Below are 17,196 nucleotides of genomic sequence, written 5' to 3' on the forward strand. Positions count from 1 at the left end.
CCTGGCTTGAGGCTGCATCTACCTGGAACAAAAGGCAAAGTTTTATAATTTACACAAAGACTGCATATGTGCTGGTGGAAGGGCTGGCAACTTTGGAATTGTGTCCTCCCTATGCTCCAAGTGCTGTGTAATAAACTTCTCATATGAGCCCTTCTCTAGTTTTGATTTCTTTTCTGGGTTTGTGATTAATAGAGGTTTCCATGACAATGAATATCACTTGGCAGGTAATTTTTCCATTCTTTTTTGGCCCCCTGTCTAGGGTTTTAGGAACAAAGCCTTCCTGGATTGACACATTCATTAGAACCCTTCTGCGTGCAACGAATGCTAATGTGATTGCCGTGGACTGGATTTATGGATCTACAGGAGTCTACTTCTCAGCTGTGAAAAATGTGATTAAGTTGAGCCTCGAGATCTCCCTTTTCCTCAATAAACTCCTGGTAGGTGCAGAAGAGCTTAGGGTGAGTTTGGGCTGCGTATGAGGAGAGAGGGTCAGAAAGACAAAAGCACTGCCTGAGGAGGCTTAGGGTGGAAGCAGAGTCACCAGGTAGCTCGGTGGTCTTGGGTTCAAATCTTGACTTTGCCACTCACAGCACTGACCTCAGGCAGGTTATTGAATATTCTGAGCTTCCCACTGCTCCTCTGTAAAATGTGTCATGGCACTTTAGACAGCCAATGCAGATGGCCTGGCACTTAGTTGTCCCTCAAGAGAGAATGGCCGTGGTCGTTACTCACATACTTTGGGCACCAAAAGGAGAGTAAGGGGGTTGTCAGGGTGGGGAGCCCAGGAAGAGAAAAAGTGATTAACAATGAGAGTGCTGTCCTTTTTCCCTCCAAAGTAAGTGTGGTGGGTGTGTCATGCCCAGGGCCTCAGCTTCTGAAGCTTTGGGGGAAAGCCTGCCACTGTGAAGCCAGCAGACTCTGTGGCCCACGGGGAACTCACTGTCCCTGCTCTTCTAGGTGCTGGGTGTGTCGGAATCCTCAATCCACATCATTGGTGTTAGCCTGGGGGCCCATGTTGGGGGCATGGTGGGACAGCTCTTCGGAGGCCAGCTGGGACAGATCACAGGTAACATTCCTCCCTGCCCATCCTCCAGGCTTTAGAGATAGAGAAAGCTTGCCCTGAAAATGTCTCTTCTGAAGCAAGCAGAGGGGAGTAGAGAGCCTTTGTTCTCACGATCAAGTCACCTATTACCACTAAAATTTATTTATTGTGGTTCTTTTGCATAAAATGGTATTGTGTTATTATTGCATGATTTCTAATATCAATGTGAGAGGCCGTGTATTTCTTCTTTTACTTTTTATTTTTAAATTTCTTATTTAAAAAAACATTTAGATTCAGGATTTACGTGTGCAGGTTTATTACATGGGTGTAGCATGTGATGCTGAGGTTCAGGCTTCTAATCATCTCGTTGCCCAAGTAGCAATCAGTACTTGATAGGTAGTTTTGCAACCCTTGCCCCTTGCTTTTCCTCCCCCTTTTGAAATCCCCAGTGTCAATTGTTCCCATCTTTGTGTCCATGTGCACCCAATGTTTAGCTCCCACTTATAAGTGAAAACATGCGGTATTTGGTTTTCTGTTTCTGCATTAACTGGCTTAGGAAAATCACCTCCAGCTACATTCATGTTGCTGCAGAGAACATAATTTCATTCTTTTTTTTTTTTTTTTTTTTTTTTGAGACGGAGTCTCGCTGTCGCCCCGGCTGGAGTGCAGTGGCGCGATCTCGGCTCACTGCACACTCCGCCCCCTGGGGTTCACGCAATTTCATTCTTTTTTATAGCTATGTAGAATTCCATAGGGTATATGTACCACAGTTTCTTTATCCAGTCTACCATTGGTGGGCACCTGGGTTGATTCCAAGTCTTTGCTATTGTGAATAGTGTTGCAATGAATATACCAGTGCAGGTATCCTTTTGGTAGAAGAATTTCTTTTCCTTTGGGTATATATCTAGTAATGGGATTGCTGAGTCAAATGGTGATTTTATTTTTAGTTCTTTGAGGAATCTTCAGATTGCTTTCCATAGTGGCTGAACTTATTTACATTCCCACCAACAGTGTATAAGTATTCCCTTTTCTCTGCAGCCTTGCCAACATCTATTTATTTATTTTTCACTTTTTTATAATAGCAATTCTGACTGGTGTGAGATGGTATACCATGGTGTGATGATTAGTGATGTTGAGCATTTTTTCATATGTTTGTTAGCCACTTGTATGTCTTCTTTCAAGAAGTCTCTTTTCATGTCCTTCACCCTCATTTTAATGGGGTTATTTGTTTTTTTCTTGTTGATTTGTTCAAGTTCCTTATAGATTCTGGATATTAGTCCTTTGTCAGATGCATAGTTTGTGAATATTTTCCCCATTCTGTAGGTTGTCTGTTTACTCCATTGGTTGTTTCTTTTGCTGTACAGAAGGTCTTTAGTTTAATTAAGCCTCACTTGTCAATTTTTGTTTTTGTTTCATTTGCTTTTGAGGACTTGGTCATAAATGCTTTGCCTAGGCTAATATTCAGGAGAGTATTTCCCAGATTTTCTTCTAGGATTTTTACAGTTCGAGGTCTTACATTTAAGTCTTTAGTCCTTCTTGAGTAATTTTTGTATATGGTGAGAGGTAGGGGTCCAGTTTCATTCTCCTGCATATGGTCAGCCAGTTTTCCCACACCATTTATCGAATAGGGTATCTTTTCCTCTAAAAAAAGTGTTAATTTTTGTCAACTTTGTCAAAGGTCTGACGGCTGTAGGAGTGCTTCTTTATTTCAGGGGCCCCTATTCTGTTCCATGGGCCTATGTATCTATTTTTGTACCAGTACCATACTGTTTTGGTTACTGTAGGCTTGTAGTATAGTTTGAAATTGGGTAGTGTGATATGCCCAGCTTTATTCTTTTTGCTTAGGATTGCCTTGGCTATTTGGGTTCTTTTTTTGTGCCATATGAATTTTAGAATAGATTTTTATAATTCTGTGAAAAATGACATTGGTAATTTGGTAGGGATAGCACTGAATCTGTAGATTGCTTTGGGCAAAATGGATATTTTAATGATATTTATTCTTCTAACCCTGCATAGAATACTGAATACTTTGGCAAATACTATGCAAAAAGCATAGAATACTTTTCCATTTGTTTGTGTCACCTATGATTTTTTTTTAGCAGGGTTTTAGAGTTATCCTTGTACAGATCTTTTGCTGTTTTGGTTAGGTGTGTTCCTAGGTACTTTATTTTTGTGTGTGACTATCATAAATGAGATTGCATTCCTGATTTGGCTCTCAGCTTGAATGTTATTGGTACATAGAAATGCAACTGACTTTTGTACATTGATTTTGTGTCCTGAGACTTTGCTGGAGTTGTTTATCAGGTCTAGAAGTCTTTGGTCAAACCTTTAGGGTGCTCTAGAATCATATCATTGATGAAGAGAGACAATTTGACTTCTGCTTTTCCTATTTAGATGCCTTTTATTTCTTTCTCTTGCCTGATTGCTCTGGCAAGCACTTCCCCTTTTATTTCTTTCTCAGCCTCACTTTCTATATCTGTAAAATGGTTGTAACAGCCCACATCTCCTTGGCCCACTGTGGAAATAAACTTTAGACAGTTTTGTTATATACATGTAAAAGTGTGGAGGACTTTATGCTTCCAGAGCCACTCTCAGTTAATAAGGGACTGGAGTTGTGTGGCAAAAACCCTCAGCTTCCTAGCCTTTTGGTGGGATAATTTTGGGTCTTGTTTTACAGAATCTCAAAGAGGTGCCCCATTGGGGTGAGAGCCCATGGGGATAACCTACTCACTACTATTTTCCTTTATTCTCTGACCTATTTTCCCACTCCCTCACCATGCTTTCTGAGACTTTTCCCCAAATCTACTTTGAACTCTTGTGGCAGGGTCTGCTTTTTGTACGGGGAAGGGAAGGGATCCAAACTGAGAGATGGGAATAGTAGTATTCACAGTAATCACTGTGTTATGATGAGGACTAGAGTGTGTAAAACTGCCCGGCATAAGGCCTGGTACCTAGTAACTGCTCGAAGAAATTTAGCTATTGTTATTACTACATGAAGGTAGTAACAAGCTTTACATTACATTAACTTCTATCAAATAATTGGTGTTATCAAGGTCATCTTTTTTTTTTTGAGATGGAGTTTCGCCCTGTTGCCCAGGCTGGAGTGCAGTGGCGCGATCTTGGCTTACTGCAACCTCTGTCTCCCGGGTTCACGCCATTCTTCTGCCTCAGCCTCCCGAGTAGCTGGAACTACAGGCGCCCGCCACTACGCCCAGCTGATTTTTTGTGTTTTTAGTAGAGACGGGGTTGCACCATGTTAGCCAGGATGATCTTGATCTCCTGACCTCGTGATCCGCCTGCCTCGGCCTCCCAAAGTGCTGGGATTACAGGCGTGAGTCACTGCGCCCAGCCTCAAGCTCATCTTAGAGCCAGAGAAACTGGGTCATTGAGAGGTTACCTCTAGAGAGACAACAGAGAGTGGGGTTTCCTGAGGAAGGTGGTCCTCAGCTAATTCTCCCAACCCTTGGGTCTTTTCTGGGAGAGTCTATGATCTGCACTGGAAGGGTGGGTGTGTGGTGGGTCCATGAATGTTCCTGCAGCTGAGAGGAAAGAGGTCCCTCATATCAGTCTCTTCTCACAGGCCTGGACCCCGCTGGACCTGAGTACACCAGGGCCAGTGTGGAAGAGCGCTTGGATGCCGGAGATGCCCTCTTCGTGGAAGCCATCCACACAGACACTGACAGTGAGCTGGGGTGACCTTCCTGGGATGAGGGAATGAGCTCAAGGCAGCACCTAGGAGGCTGGCATCTAGCTCTGTGGCCCTGGGCAGAGATGCCCTGACCCTCTCTGAGCTTCTGTTGCACAGTGAAGAGTTTACCAAAATGCTATTGAAAATCTCTTCCAGCTCTGTCTCTGACCACTGAGGTGAATGGTTGTATTTTCAGCTACTGTAGGCAAGAGGATTCTCATTTATAGACCAAAAGTATTTGGTTATGAGTCTCACTTTCTGATTCAAATGAATGCAGTAATAACAGTGTGCTGAGCAGTACTGGGTAGGGCATTGCTGCCTGGCTGACTTACAGGAAAGTCATGAAGCTTTTTTAGGTTGGGTGTGCCTGGTCCCAAGGTACTGGGCCATTCCACTCCCCAGACAGGCAGGCCTGTCACAACTTCCCTCCTCCCCAGATGACAAGCTTGGCCCTTCAGTCCAGTGGAGAATAAGAATCTCTCTTCCGGGCCGGGCACGGTGGCTCACGCCAGTAATCCCAGCACTCTGGGAGGCCAAGGCAGGTGGATCAGGAAGTCAGGAGATAGAGACCATCCTGGCTAACACGGTGAAACCCCGTCTCTACTAAAAATACAAAAAATTAGCCGGGCGTGGTGGTAGGCGCCTGTAGTCCCAGCTACTCTGGAGGCTGAGGCAGGAGAATGCCCTGAACCCAGGAAGCAGAGCTTGCAGTGAGCGGAGATCTTGCCACTGCACTCCAGCCTGGGTGACAGAGCGAGACTTCGTCTCAAAAAAAAAAAAAAAAAAAAAAGTGAATCCTTTCTATCCTTAAATTTGCTAAATATGTGACTTATTAGGTACCCATTTACCTAAGCAAGGCCTCTCAGGCCCCTTCAAAGTTGGAGCCTCTCCCTGATGTGACTTAAAAAAAAAAACATTCAATTTATTCAATCAATATTTATTAAGCTACGTGGCAGGTACTGAGAATATGGCAGCAATCAACACATTGAATGAGGTCCCTGCCTACATGGAGCTTACAGGCTACGTGGACCGTAGGAGTCATGAAGGGAAGCCCGGATGCCCATTAGAGAGTGTCTGCAGTAGGGGTCCGGGTGAGAGATGATGGTGGCTTGGGCAAAGGTGGTGGCAGTGAAGACAGAGAGAAGTAGACAGATTCAAAATATGTTTTGGAGGTAGAGCTGACTAGACTCATGATGGGCCGCATGTGGGGTATGAGGGAAAGGCAAGACTCAAGGATGGCTTCTAGGTCATTGCTTAACCTCCAGGTCGATGGCAGTAAGCAAATAATACACAATTTCTTCCAATACTGACAGATGACAGAAGGAGAAAGTCGGGGTCTTCGGCAGCTGGGCCTGAGCCAGTCTGAGGGCTCAAGTCTGCCACAGCAGAGGGTCCAGGAGTTGGTCACAGAGACAGAAAGAGGGCAGAGGATGCTCTCTTATCTCAGCTCTGGAGCCATGTCCTATTTCCACTCAGTCAGGAGAGCACAAAGATATGTTTTTGGGGAGACTGTGGAAATGTGACCCCATACACGTTTATCTGAACTATTACTCAAAGGAAAACCAAAACTACTCAATGAGGAAATTTACCAAGTTTATAACATTTACTGAGTTACAAAAACTTGTGTTACAGGATATTTTTCTTGATTTTCTTAGGCAAATATGAGCATCTTACCAACAGAATCTCTTTGGTTCCTTTTAGCATGAAAAATCCCTTTAGAAAACTGGGAGGCTGAGGTGGGTGGATCACCTGAGGTCAAGAGTTCAAGACCAGCCTGACTAACATGGTGAAACCCTGTCTCTACTAAAAAAACACAAAAACTAGCCGGGTGTGGTGGCATCCGCCTGTAATCCCAGCTACTCCTGCTGAGGCAGGAGAATCGCTTGAATCCGGGAGGCGGAGGTTGCAGTGAGAGAAGATCGCGCCACTGCACTCCAGCCTGGGTGACAAGAGTGAGAGAGCGAAAAAAAAAAGTCTCAAAAAAAAAAAAAAGAAAGAAAAAGAAAAGAAAAGAAATCTGTCTGAGGGCTCATCCTGTGAAGTCTCACAGCACTTAGAAGTGACGTGGCAGAGAGTGGGTGGGCTCCCAAGGTCAGAGTTTGAGGTCTGCTGTGAGCCGACCCCCTGAAGTAAGGAAGTTAATGGAGTTGTGCCTCCTTTCAGATTTGGGTATTCGGATTCCCGTTGGACATGTGGACTACTTCGTCAACGGAGGCCAAGACCAACCTGGCTGCCCCACCTTCTTTTACGCAGGTCAGAAAGCCAGTACAATCTGGAATTTGGCAACCCCAGAGATTGGAATTCACCAACAGCTTTTGTGTTGAGTCAGCCAGAGTAGGCCATAGAGGGTCTACTTGACAGTGTCCTTTGCTATGTCCCATAACGCTTTACTCAGAATGTATTCAAGGATGGATGTCTTCAGAGCCCAGGCATTTGAGGGGAGGGTGTGGCACAGTCCACACCAACTGCATCCTCTACAGAGCCTTGCTGTGGCAGAGGCAAGCCATCGTGCCCAAAGCTGGTGAGCAGAAGGATCAATTCACTGCCCAGCCATTTCACCATATTTACCAACTCAAACAGTTCTCTAAAATTGTTTTCAAGATGATCTTTTTGAACACATTCAATGACTGTACATTTCCTCTCTTTAAATACAGCCTTCTGGAATTTTTTAAAATATATTTATTGATATATTCTTAGCAGACTAAATTTGTCAAAATCTAAGGTCAATAATTATTTGGTTTTCTTTTATCTTATGAATATAGCCAATATATCAGAATTTCATGTAAAAATTTAAAATGCTGATTTCTGTTTACTATGTTTTTAGTCTTTTCTTGCTTTACCAAATTTCTAACATTTTAAGGATTCCTTTGACAATCTTATTGAATAACTACTGATCTATTTTACCAAATGTACTAGTTTTCCAAAAACATGCTTCTTTTCGCAATTTGCGAATTTCTCAGCAATTCTGATAAAATAGGATAGTTTGGTTTCAATGGCTTTTGAAGATTTGGTGGCATTTCAATTGACCACTTTTCATTTTTTCTTCATAACACAATTTGAGAAGGGTTTAGTTTGTCTCTGCCCCAGCTCCGTGTTGCAACTGGAAAGAGCTTGGCCATACAGAGTGTCCCAACCACAGGGGAAAGGAAAGTCAAAATATTGCTTGGCCTTGGTTGCAGGTCTCAGCAACGAGGTCTCAAGGTGCAGGGAGAGTTTTAAGACCCCAGGACCCTGGAGTTGTATACAGCTCACCACATACTTCTTAGTTCCAGCCAATTTATCCAATGTTGAATGCTGCAAACTTAAATAGTAAATAACAGTGAAATAAGTTTTGGTAAACTGGGATATTTGACAAATTCGGCATATCAGTCATTTGGCCCGGTGAGCCTCAGCACATTGGGTGTAGAGAGTGACCACAAACGGCGGCTGATGCAGCAGTCTCACTGCTGGGTAGGGTATAATGAGGTTGTAAAAAATTGGTTGTATGGCTGATGATAATGGAGGTAAAAATATGCACAAATACCCATTTTGAGAAATGGGGCAGCATCATCAACTCTCTATATATTCCCATTTTATGAAGGAGAGTTTGCATGATCATATAATCCATCTCAAGGCCAGGCATGGTGGCTCACACCTGTAATCTCAGCACTCTCGGAGGTTGAGGCAGGTGGATCACCTGAGGTCAGGAGTTTGAGACCAGCCTGGCCAATATGGCAAAACCCTGTTTCTATGAAAAATACAAAAATTTGTGAGGCATGGTGGTGTGCGCCTGTAATCCCAGCTACTCAGGAGACTGAGGCAGGAAAATTGCTTAAACCCAGGAGGCAGAGGTTGCAGTGGCCCAAGATCATGCCGTTACACTCCAGCCTGGGTGACAGAGTGAGATTCCGTCTCAAAAAAAAGAAAAGAAAAGAAACGAAAAAAAAGAATGCATCTCAAATCAAGCAATTTTCTTGATGGATTATGCTTATGTATCTCAGGAAAAGTAAAATGAAAAAAGTAGAATGTAGTAACCATGTACACTAATATTTTGAAAAAGTGATTTGAGGGGACTCCCATGCATGTATTTACAGCTTGCTGTAATACATGTATTGTAAAATTCAATAGAGTTTCAGTAAACAGCATAGATTTCTATTTGTCTTGACTGAAACCTTGGTTGTGTTTTTTCTCTGTTCAGGTTATAGTTATCTGATCTGTGATCACATGAGGGCTGTGCACCTCTACATCAGCGCCCTGGAGAATTCCTGTCCACTGATGGCCTTTCCCTGTGCCAGCTACAAGGCCTTCCTTGCTGGACGCTGTCTGGATTGCTTTAACCCTTTTCTGCTTTCCTGCCCAAGGATAGGTAAAGTGCTACCCCTTTGACTTCCTTTGACAATGTGGGGAAGTTCAAGCCCTGCTAGTTGTCCCCTCTTAATGTCCTGATGTCCTATGGTCAAGAATTCTATCCAATTGGGGAAAAGAAAATTAAGCGATGAGGTGCTCAGCCTGTTCTTACTTGGAGGTGGACAGTTGGTTCTCGTGCCCCACCCCTCACTCTCTATAGTGTTCCCTATAGCCATCCTTGCCCCACACACACCCTTCCCACATACAGGTTCCTCCACTCTCAGACCAGATGCTGCTTATAGGTCTTTCTCACTTCTGGTCATTCTCCAGTTCTTCATAGACCCTAAATCTATGGTGGGGAATCCCTAAGAGTGGAACACAAGACCCACATTACAGTTCGGATATTCTGGTGGCCTCGTGAGAGCTGGGGGGATGCCTAGTTGCTGGAGGACTTGGGCACCTTCCTGGATGATCCAGGCCAGTCTGAGGAAAGGATGCCAGGAAGGCTGCAGGATCTGGCCTCTAACTCACTTGTGTAGATCATTGCTATGCATATCCTGTGGTTATCCAGGATGAAGAGCTCCAGAGAAAACTCCTGGGCAGTGGAAATGGTTTCTCTCCCTCCCGCACTCTCTCAGTTCCCGCTACCCCTGGCTGCCACTCAACTGCAGCAGCCTGTCACTGCTTATATGAGTGAAATGGGTACCAGCTTGACAAAATAGTAAAGTAGGGTAGCTCCAATGATAGAACCAGTCATCATTATTTCCTACTCATTGTGCATATGTCAGTTTCCCCTAGATGCCATGGACCCACAGACATAATAGCCACCTCACACTGTCTGCCCAGCCTCATCTCTCACTACACTTTCTCTTGCACTGAACACCTGGTGGTGCTAACTACTTGTACTTCCAAGTGTACATCGGGCTTCCTCACCTGTGTGCCTTGGTCCTAACCATACTCTCTTCCCAGAATGCCCTCTCCCCACCTGTCATCCACTAGTCTTCAGGTCAAACACTTCCTGCTTCACCATGCTCCCACTGCACGGGATATAAATGTCATGAAAACAACTACTATAGGAGATTGGTTTTGCAAGTTAGAGACAGATTAGTGTCAGATTTCTTATAATAACCTGCCAAGAATGAGTCAGATGATCTGAAAAGCATATTTCCGTTTATGTGTGTGTTTACTGCCCACTGGACCGAGTTGCTGGGATCCCAGGACTCACCTTAGAATACAGCACATAGTGCGTGTACGGTGTAGATGTCCGTGGAATAAATGGGTGCATGAATTAATAAACACGTGGCTTGGTGCTGTGGGACCCTAAGATAGCCTTCTCAGGACTCTGCTGTCTTTGCTTCTTTATTTCCAGGACTGGTGGAACAAGGTGGTGTCAAGATAGAGCCGCTCCCCAAGGAAGTGAAAGTCTACCTCCTGACTACTTCCAGTGCTCCGTACTGCAGTGAGTAGGGGGAAATGCATGAGCTCAGCTCTGCCAGGGCACCGCCAGAGGAGTCCAGCCCAGTGTGGTAGCCTGGGTGGGAGTGAATGATAAGGGCAAAGGCATCACCGGAGGTGTGGCAACAGCCCCTGGTCTGAACCAAAACTTTCAGAGTGAGTCCAACCGATTGCTCTTCAGATGAGGACTTGGGGGCTTCTTACCGTCTATCTACTGATCGTATTTCCTCTTACCCTCAAAATTTACCCTCTAGTGGGTCTTCTCTCTCGAGTGATGTTTAGGAGTGTCCTCCAGCTGCCTCCTTTCTGCACTCTCATTTCCCACTTCTTGGCGCCCACCCTATGTGGTTCTCACCCTGGCAGCCTCCAAGGTTGGGGTCCCTGGGGAATACTGAACCTTTCCCTCTGGTCTCCTTCGCCTTCACAGATGCATTCCAGCTTCTCACTGTTGCTCCTAACCATGGCATTTCCCTGAAGCTAGGATGCTGGTGATTGTAACGATGTTAAATGTGAAATAAAAATGTGTCCAGAATCCATGAAATACATTACAAGCTAAACCATCATCCTTCCCTATGCTATGTGCATCTTAACTAGGGTGACTATACTTCCTGGTTTATGCTGGTTATCCTGGGGTCCTGTTTGCTTTATCATGTGTACAGGATAAAGTATGCCGGCTTGGATGATAAACTACATGCCACCCAATTTTAACTGATTTTCTGATCAGCTTGTGTCAAGTCAGTGCAGGGATCTTTGTGAAAATATCTTCCTGGTACCAGAAGGCCTGGTGCCATATGACATGGAGCCTAGAGCTCAGACTCTGTGTTCACCTGGACCTGGATTCAAATCTCAGCTTCTCCGCTTACCAGCTGTGTGATCAGGAACAAGTTATTTAAACTCTCTGAACTCTATATCCTTATGTGAAAATGGGAACCATAACAGTACCTACTTTAAAGAACCAATTGTGAGTATAAAATAAAATGGTGCACAGGAGATCACTAGCACAGGGACTGGAACCCAATCAGTAATAATTTCCTTCCCTTAGTCAATCAGAGAATTTGGGAGAAGAATAGTTAGGGTGTTTGTATCTTCATGCCAGAGAAAATTTTTGGCTACCTCTTAGGAGCAAAGTGGACTACAGAGTCAACTGTGGGCTTTTCATGTCCTTATCAGCTCTTTCAACAACCCAACTGGGAGACTTAAGGAAAGGGAAGCTCTGAGAGACCAAGTGGCATGCCCAAGTCTCCACAGCTGGGTGAAAAGGTCAGAACTCAACTCCAGGTCTCCTGACTGTAAACTCTATACTCCTTCCTCACCACCACCATGCTTCCATCTTCTGAGAACCTGCTGTCCGCAGGCCGTATGTCTCAGCTCCCCTTCTGTCAGCGCCACCCCATCAGAGTTGGCATGCGGGAGGATGTTTTGTCTGGTGGTGGAGGTGGTGCTGCCAGGACCAGATGTCCTGACTTCTAATTCCAGCTGCTGGGCAGATTCACAGCAACCTGAGCTGGTGCCTCTGTGTCTGTGCAGCTAAGAATATACCCGGCAGGAAAGTGTGGGGAATGCCTGGAGACTAACAGCATGTTAAGGTCCCTGCTGAGGGGGTTCACAGGGCCATGCTTTTTCTGACTGTTTTGTATTTGTTGTGAGACCACCTCCCCACACCTTCAGAAGCGTAGCCCTGTTGGTTCCAAAACCACAGAGGGGCACATAAACAGGCATGCTCTGCCTTGAGCTGTCACTTCTAGGGATGGAAGCGGAGTCCTCCCTGCTCTCCCTGGACAGATATGGGTAGGGAGGGGGTAGGGACCAGCAGCTCTCCAGCCACTCTCAGGCCATTATGGCACTGGGCTCCCATGCCTAGCACCCTTGGCCTGCTTTGACTTCAGCAACGTTGACCTGTGCCAGGCATGCGCCAGCATGGGCAGAGGATCTTCTACCAAATAATAATTTTTAAACAATATATTCCCTCATAGAACAGTTTTTCACGTAGTGTACCTTTTCTCCATTACTTCACTCCATCCTTACCATGTCCTGTGTGATAAGTTGAGGGCTATGGCTTGCAGATGAGGGAACTGAGGCATGGAGAGGCTCAGTGTCTTAGGCAAGGCAGCATGGCTTGTAAGCAGCAGGGTTGGGCCTTGGATCCAGGCCTCCTGACCAACCACTCACGACTCTGTGTTGTACGACATGAGACATGTTCCTGTGCAGATTTGATTCCACTAATTCCCACCCACCCAACATTAGGCCTGGCTCCCTTGGGGCCTCCAGGGTAAGTGAAGAAAGAAGTAGGCCAGGTGCAGTGGCTCACGTCTGTAATCCCAGCACTTCGGGAGGCTGAGGTGGGAGGGTTGCTTGAGGAGAGGAGTTCGAGGCTGCAGTGAGCTGATTGTGCCAGTGCATTCCAGCCTGGGCAAGAGAGCAAGAACCTGTTTCTGAAGAAAGAAGAAGGAGAAGGAGAAGAAGAGGAAGAGGAGGAGGAGGAAGAAGAAGAAGAAGAAGAGGAAGAAGAAGACAGAATCTTAGAAAACTTTCTTAATCAATGATACTTGCTAGCAAAGGAAGAAGTATTAATAATATAATATAGCAAACTCAGCCCTGAGAATTAAATTCCTAAAGCTTCTGTAAGTTAGCTATTTTTTCCACATTGCAAATATCATCCTTTCCAGTTCAGCCCTTGCCCGTCCCCATAACAATTGATATCCCATAGTAACATCTGAGAAGGAGAGACAGACGGGGTGTGGTGTAAGATGTCCTCCTCTGTGGAGGGGAAGCATTCAAGGCCCCTTTCTTCTTGTGGGTTCTTGGCATCTTGGCACCTTTTGGTGAGCCCTGTTCCTAACCCCAGGGAGCCCAGATGGGCCATAGCACTCCTTCAACTTAGTGCTGAGTTCACCTGCATTCAGTTTATGTTCCCCTCCCCAATGTTAGCCCATAAAATATGGCAAATGAAAAAGTACAGGTAGAGTAGAGGCGAAGGATTGCATCTCTAGCTATGTTCCCATCACCAAAGGAGCCTGGGAAAATTCCGAGACTAAAGTGATTGCAAAATGCCACCAGGTGCACCTACCCCTTAGTTAAAAAAAAAGGACAGTGTGTTAGGGAAACTGTAATCTTTCTTTTCTTATTTATTTATTTCTTTAGAGACAGACTCTCGCTCTGTCACCTAGGCTGGAGTGCAGTGGCACGATCTTGACTCACTGCAACCTCTGCCTCTTGGGTTCAAGCAATTCGTCTTCCTCAGCCTCCTGAGTAGCTGGGACTACAGGCATCCACCACCACACCCGGCTAATTTTTTTGTATTTTTAGTAGAGACGGTGTTTCACCATGTTGGCCAGGCTGGTCTCGAACTCCTGACCTCAGATGATCTGCCTGCCTTAGCCTCCCAAAGTGCTGGGATTACAGGCATGAGCCACTGCGCCTGGCTTTTCTTAAAATTTTTAATTTTGATTTTTTTTGAGACAGGGTCTCCCACTGTCACCCAGGCTGGAGTGTGGTGGCCCAGTCACAGTTCACTGCAGCTACAACCTCCTGGGCTCAGGTGATCCTCCCACCTCAGCCTCCCAAATAGCTGGGACTACAGGTATACACCACATGCCCAACTAATTTTTTGTTTTTGTTTTTTTGTAGAGACTGGGTCTTGCCATGTGGCCCAGGCTGGTCTTGAACTCCTGGGCTCAAGTGATCTGCCCACCTTGGCCTCCCAAAGTACTAGGATTTCAGGCATGAGCCACTATGCCTGGTCTGTAATCTTTCTTACCTTCTCTTGCCAGAGGGACAGCAGGTCCCAGGGGTATCACCATGGCCCAGGCTGTACACCCAGTCTATGTTGGCGACACTCACTTTGAGAGCTCCAGTGTCCATGCTGCTCAAGGGAGAGTCTGGATGCCACATAGGTAACCAGCGGCCGCAGGGAGAGGAGCAGTCTCCTACACACACAGCCTGCTTCCCTGACGCTGGGTGTGTGGAGAGGGAGCAGGGCCGTTGCTGTATTTAATGAGTTAATTCTCTCTTTCTTTTTCTTTTTTTTTTTTTTTTTTGAGACAGAGTTTCACTCTTGTCCCCCAGGCTGTAATGCAACGGCACCATCTCGGCTCACTGCAACCTCTGCCTCCTGGGTTCAAATGCTTCTCCTGCTTCAGCCTCCTTAGTAGCTGGGGTTACAGGTGCCTGCCACCATGCCTGGCTAATTTTTATATTTTTAGTAGAGACAGGGTTTCACCATATTGGCTAGGCTGGTCTCAAACTCCTGACCTCAGGTGATCCACCCGCCTTGGCCTCCCAAAGTGCTGGGATTACAAGAGTGAGCCACCACGCCTGACCTTATGAGTTAAATCTTTAGTTTATGTCTTAGTCTATTTGTGCTACTACGACACAGTACCTGAGACTGGGTAACTTACAAAGCTCAGAAATTTATTTTCCCACAGCTCTGGAGGCTGGGAAGTCCCAGATCAAGGCGCCGGCACTCCATGTCTATAAGGGTTGCACTTTCTACTCCCAAGAAGGTGCTTTGCTGTTGCATTCTCCAGAGGGGACAGACACCGTGTTCACACACAGCAGAATGCAGGAGGTCAAATAAGGGCCCTGCCAATTCCCTTGAGCCCTTCTATAAGGCACTATTTCATTCATGATAGTAGAGCCTTCATGACTTAATCCCTTCCCTCAAAGGCCCCACCTCTCAATACTGTTGCACAGAGCATTCAGTTTAAACATGAACTTGGAGGGGACACAAACAAAAGATAGCTGTATATGATAGATGCATTTTGGCTCATTCAAGATCATCCCACCATGAATATGTCAGCAAACAAGGGGAAGTAAAACATTAGTATTACAAAATAACAAAAACTAACATTACTGAATGCTTCCTAGGCACAAGCACTGTCCTGAGAACTTCATACATATTAACCCACTTATTTCAGACCTAGGGTATCTATTTTTTTTTTTTTTAGACGGAGTCTTGCTCTGCCGCCCAGGCTGGAGTGCAGTGGTGCAATTTCTGCTCACTGCAACCTCTGCCTCCTCAGTTCAAGCGATTCTCCTGTCTCAGCCTCCTGAGTAGCTGGGATTACAGGCACCCGCCACCACACCTGGCTAATTTTTATATTTTTAGTAGAGATGAGGTTTCACCATGTTGGTCAGACTGGTCTCAAACTCCTGACCTCAGGTGATCCACTCGCCTCGGCCTCCCAAAGTGCTGAGATTACAGGCGTGAACCACTGCGCCCAGCCAAGTGTCTATTTTTATTATCCTCAATTTACACTTGAGGAAACTGAGGACCTGAGATTATAGGTGATCTGCTCCTGGGCACACAGCTACTAAGAGATAGAGCCAAGATTCCCAACCACACTGCTGCTCTCTGGGGTTTTTGCCCATTGCACCTTCTGCCCTCTGGCCAGTCTCTGTTGTGCTTTGGTTTCCTAGTGCATCACAGCCTCGTGGAGTTTCACTTGAAGGAACTGAGAAACAAGGACACCAACATCGAGGTTACCTTCCTTAGCAGTAACATCACCTCTTCATCTAAGATCACCATGTACGTAAGTGTCCCACCTGGTTGACCCCTCCCCTTAGGAGTTGGTTACTTTTTCATTTTACACACATGGACATCCCAGGTCAGGGACTGTGTGATTGCTGATGCATGGGCCCAGCCGGCTTGGCTGGGGGCAGCACCTACTATAGATCCAGCCACAGACACATGCTGAGGAGCTGCTCAGTAGTGGGTCCAAGTATAGCAGATTCAGATGAGAGTAGGCAGGGCAAGCAGGCAGCAGGGATGGCATGTCCCAACAGGTGGAGAGGACATAGGAATCAGGTCCCTGAGAGGAAACAGTACTCTGGACTCCAGACAGTGTGGGTATCAGGGATGTCAGTAGGGAGGAGGGCCTCAGTCACCAGCCCAGGAAGGGCTAGCCAGAGCCTGGAGAGCACCCACTCCTGGGAAAGGAGAGCAGTTCTGGGTCAGTTACCAGAATGGAATCTGAGGCACAGGGTCAGTCAGCAACGGAGTGCGAGCTGAGGGCCAGACTAGCGGCCAGGAGGGCTTGATGCTGGGTGATTCCTGAAACTGGGGGTAGTCATTCCCTTCCTTTGTTGGGGCAGGCTTGGGCTTGGGGGCTGGTGGGACTACGCTTGAAGTGAGAGGGCAAAGAACCCCAACTGTAGGGAGCCACAGCCTGCAGGGGATAGGAAGTCAGCAGCCATGGTGCATGCTTCTTTAAAAAGCAACCGGTTAATTATTCACAAGCCAGCGGGAGACAGATTGTCAGATAATGTCACTGTCTCAGTGAGAGTCCGGTCAGGAAAACAGAGGAGGTCCAAGAGAAGGAATTTAGCACAGTGAACTCATTACAAGTGTGTTGGATGAGCTGGAAAACAGAGATGGGGACACAATGCAGAGATTAATCACAACAGGAGCCAATACAACCCTAGGCTAGAGGGACAAAGCAGGAGTGGAGTTGGCAAAGCTGGGTCCACAGGGAAGGCTGCTTGGCAGGAGCTGAACCCATGGGAAGTGCAGCCCCTCTGGAACCCCTGCCCAAAGCAGCCACCCACCTGAGCATGCTTCCACTGGGTTAGACCTCGCTGGAACCTGCTGGTGGGGGAACCTGCAGGGGAATAGATCAATCCAGAGCAAACAGGGAAATGACCAGTGCACACACACTTAAATGAGTGAGCAATGCCCTGAGAGTGA

At 46.2% G+C, this 17,196-nt stretch overlaps 1 protein-coding gene across 3 annotated transcripts in view; it reads left to right on the plus strand.

Moving 5' to 3' along the window:
* Positions 1–17,196, plus strand: part of PLA1A (phospholipase A1 member A) — a 31,246-nt gene that overhangs the window by 10,626 nt on the left and 3,424 nt on the right. For 2 of the 3 annotated variants that reach the window (XM_003825149.5, XM_034957157.3), the window contains 7 exons: positions 260–437; positions 958–1,066; positions 4,623–4,724; positions 6,894–6,983; positions 8,908–9,075; positions 10,426–10,515; positions 15,930–16,038. In XM_003825149.5, coding sequence (XP_003825197.2) covers positions 260–437; positions 958–1,066; positions 4,623–4,724; positions 6,894–6,983; positions 8,908–9,075; positions 10,426–10,515; positions 15,930–16,038 — 846 coding nt within the window. The remainder of the gene's footprint in view (positions 1–259; positions 438–957; positions 1,067–4,622; positions 4,725–6,893; positions 6,984–8,907; positions 9,076–10,425; positions 10,516–15,929; positions 16,039–17,196) is intronic. The other variant, XM_008950451.4, reaches the window with a different exon arrangement.

The sequence above is a fragment of the Pan paniscus genome, chromosome 2, assembly GCF_029289425.2.
Source record: "Pan paniscus chromosome 2, NHGRI_mPanPan1-v2.0_pri, whole genome shotgun sequence".
NCBI lineage: Eukaryota > Metazoa > Chordata > Mammalia > Primates > Hominidae > Pan > Pan paniscus.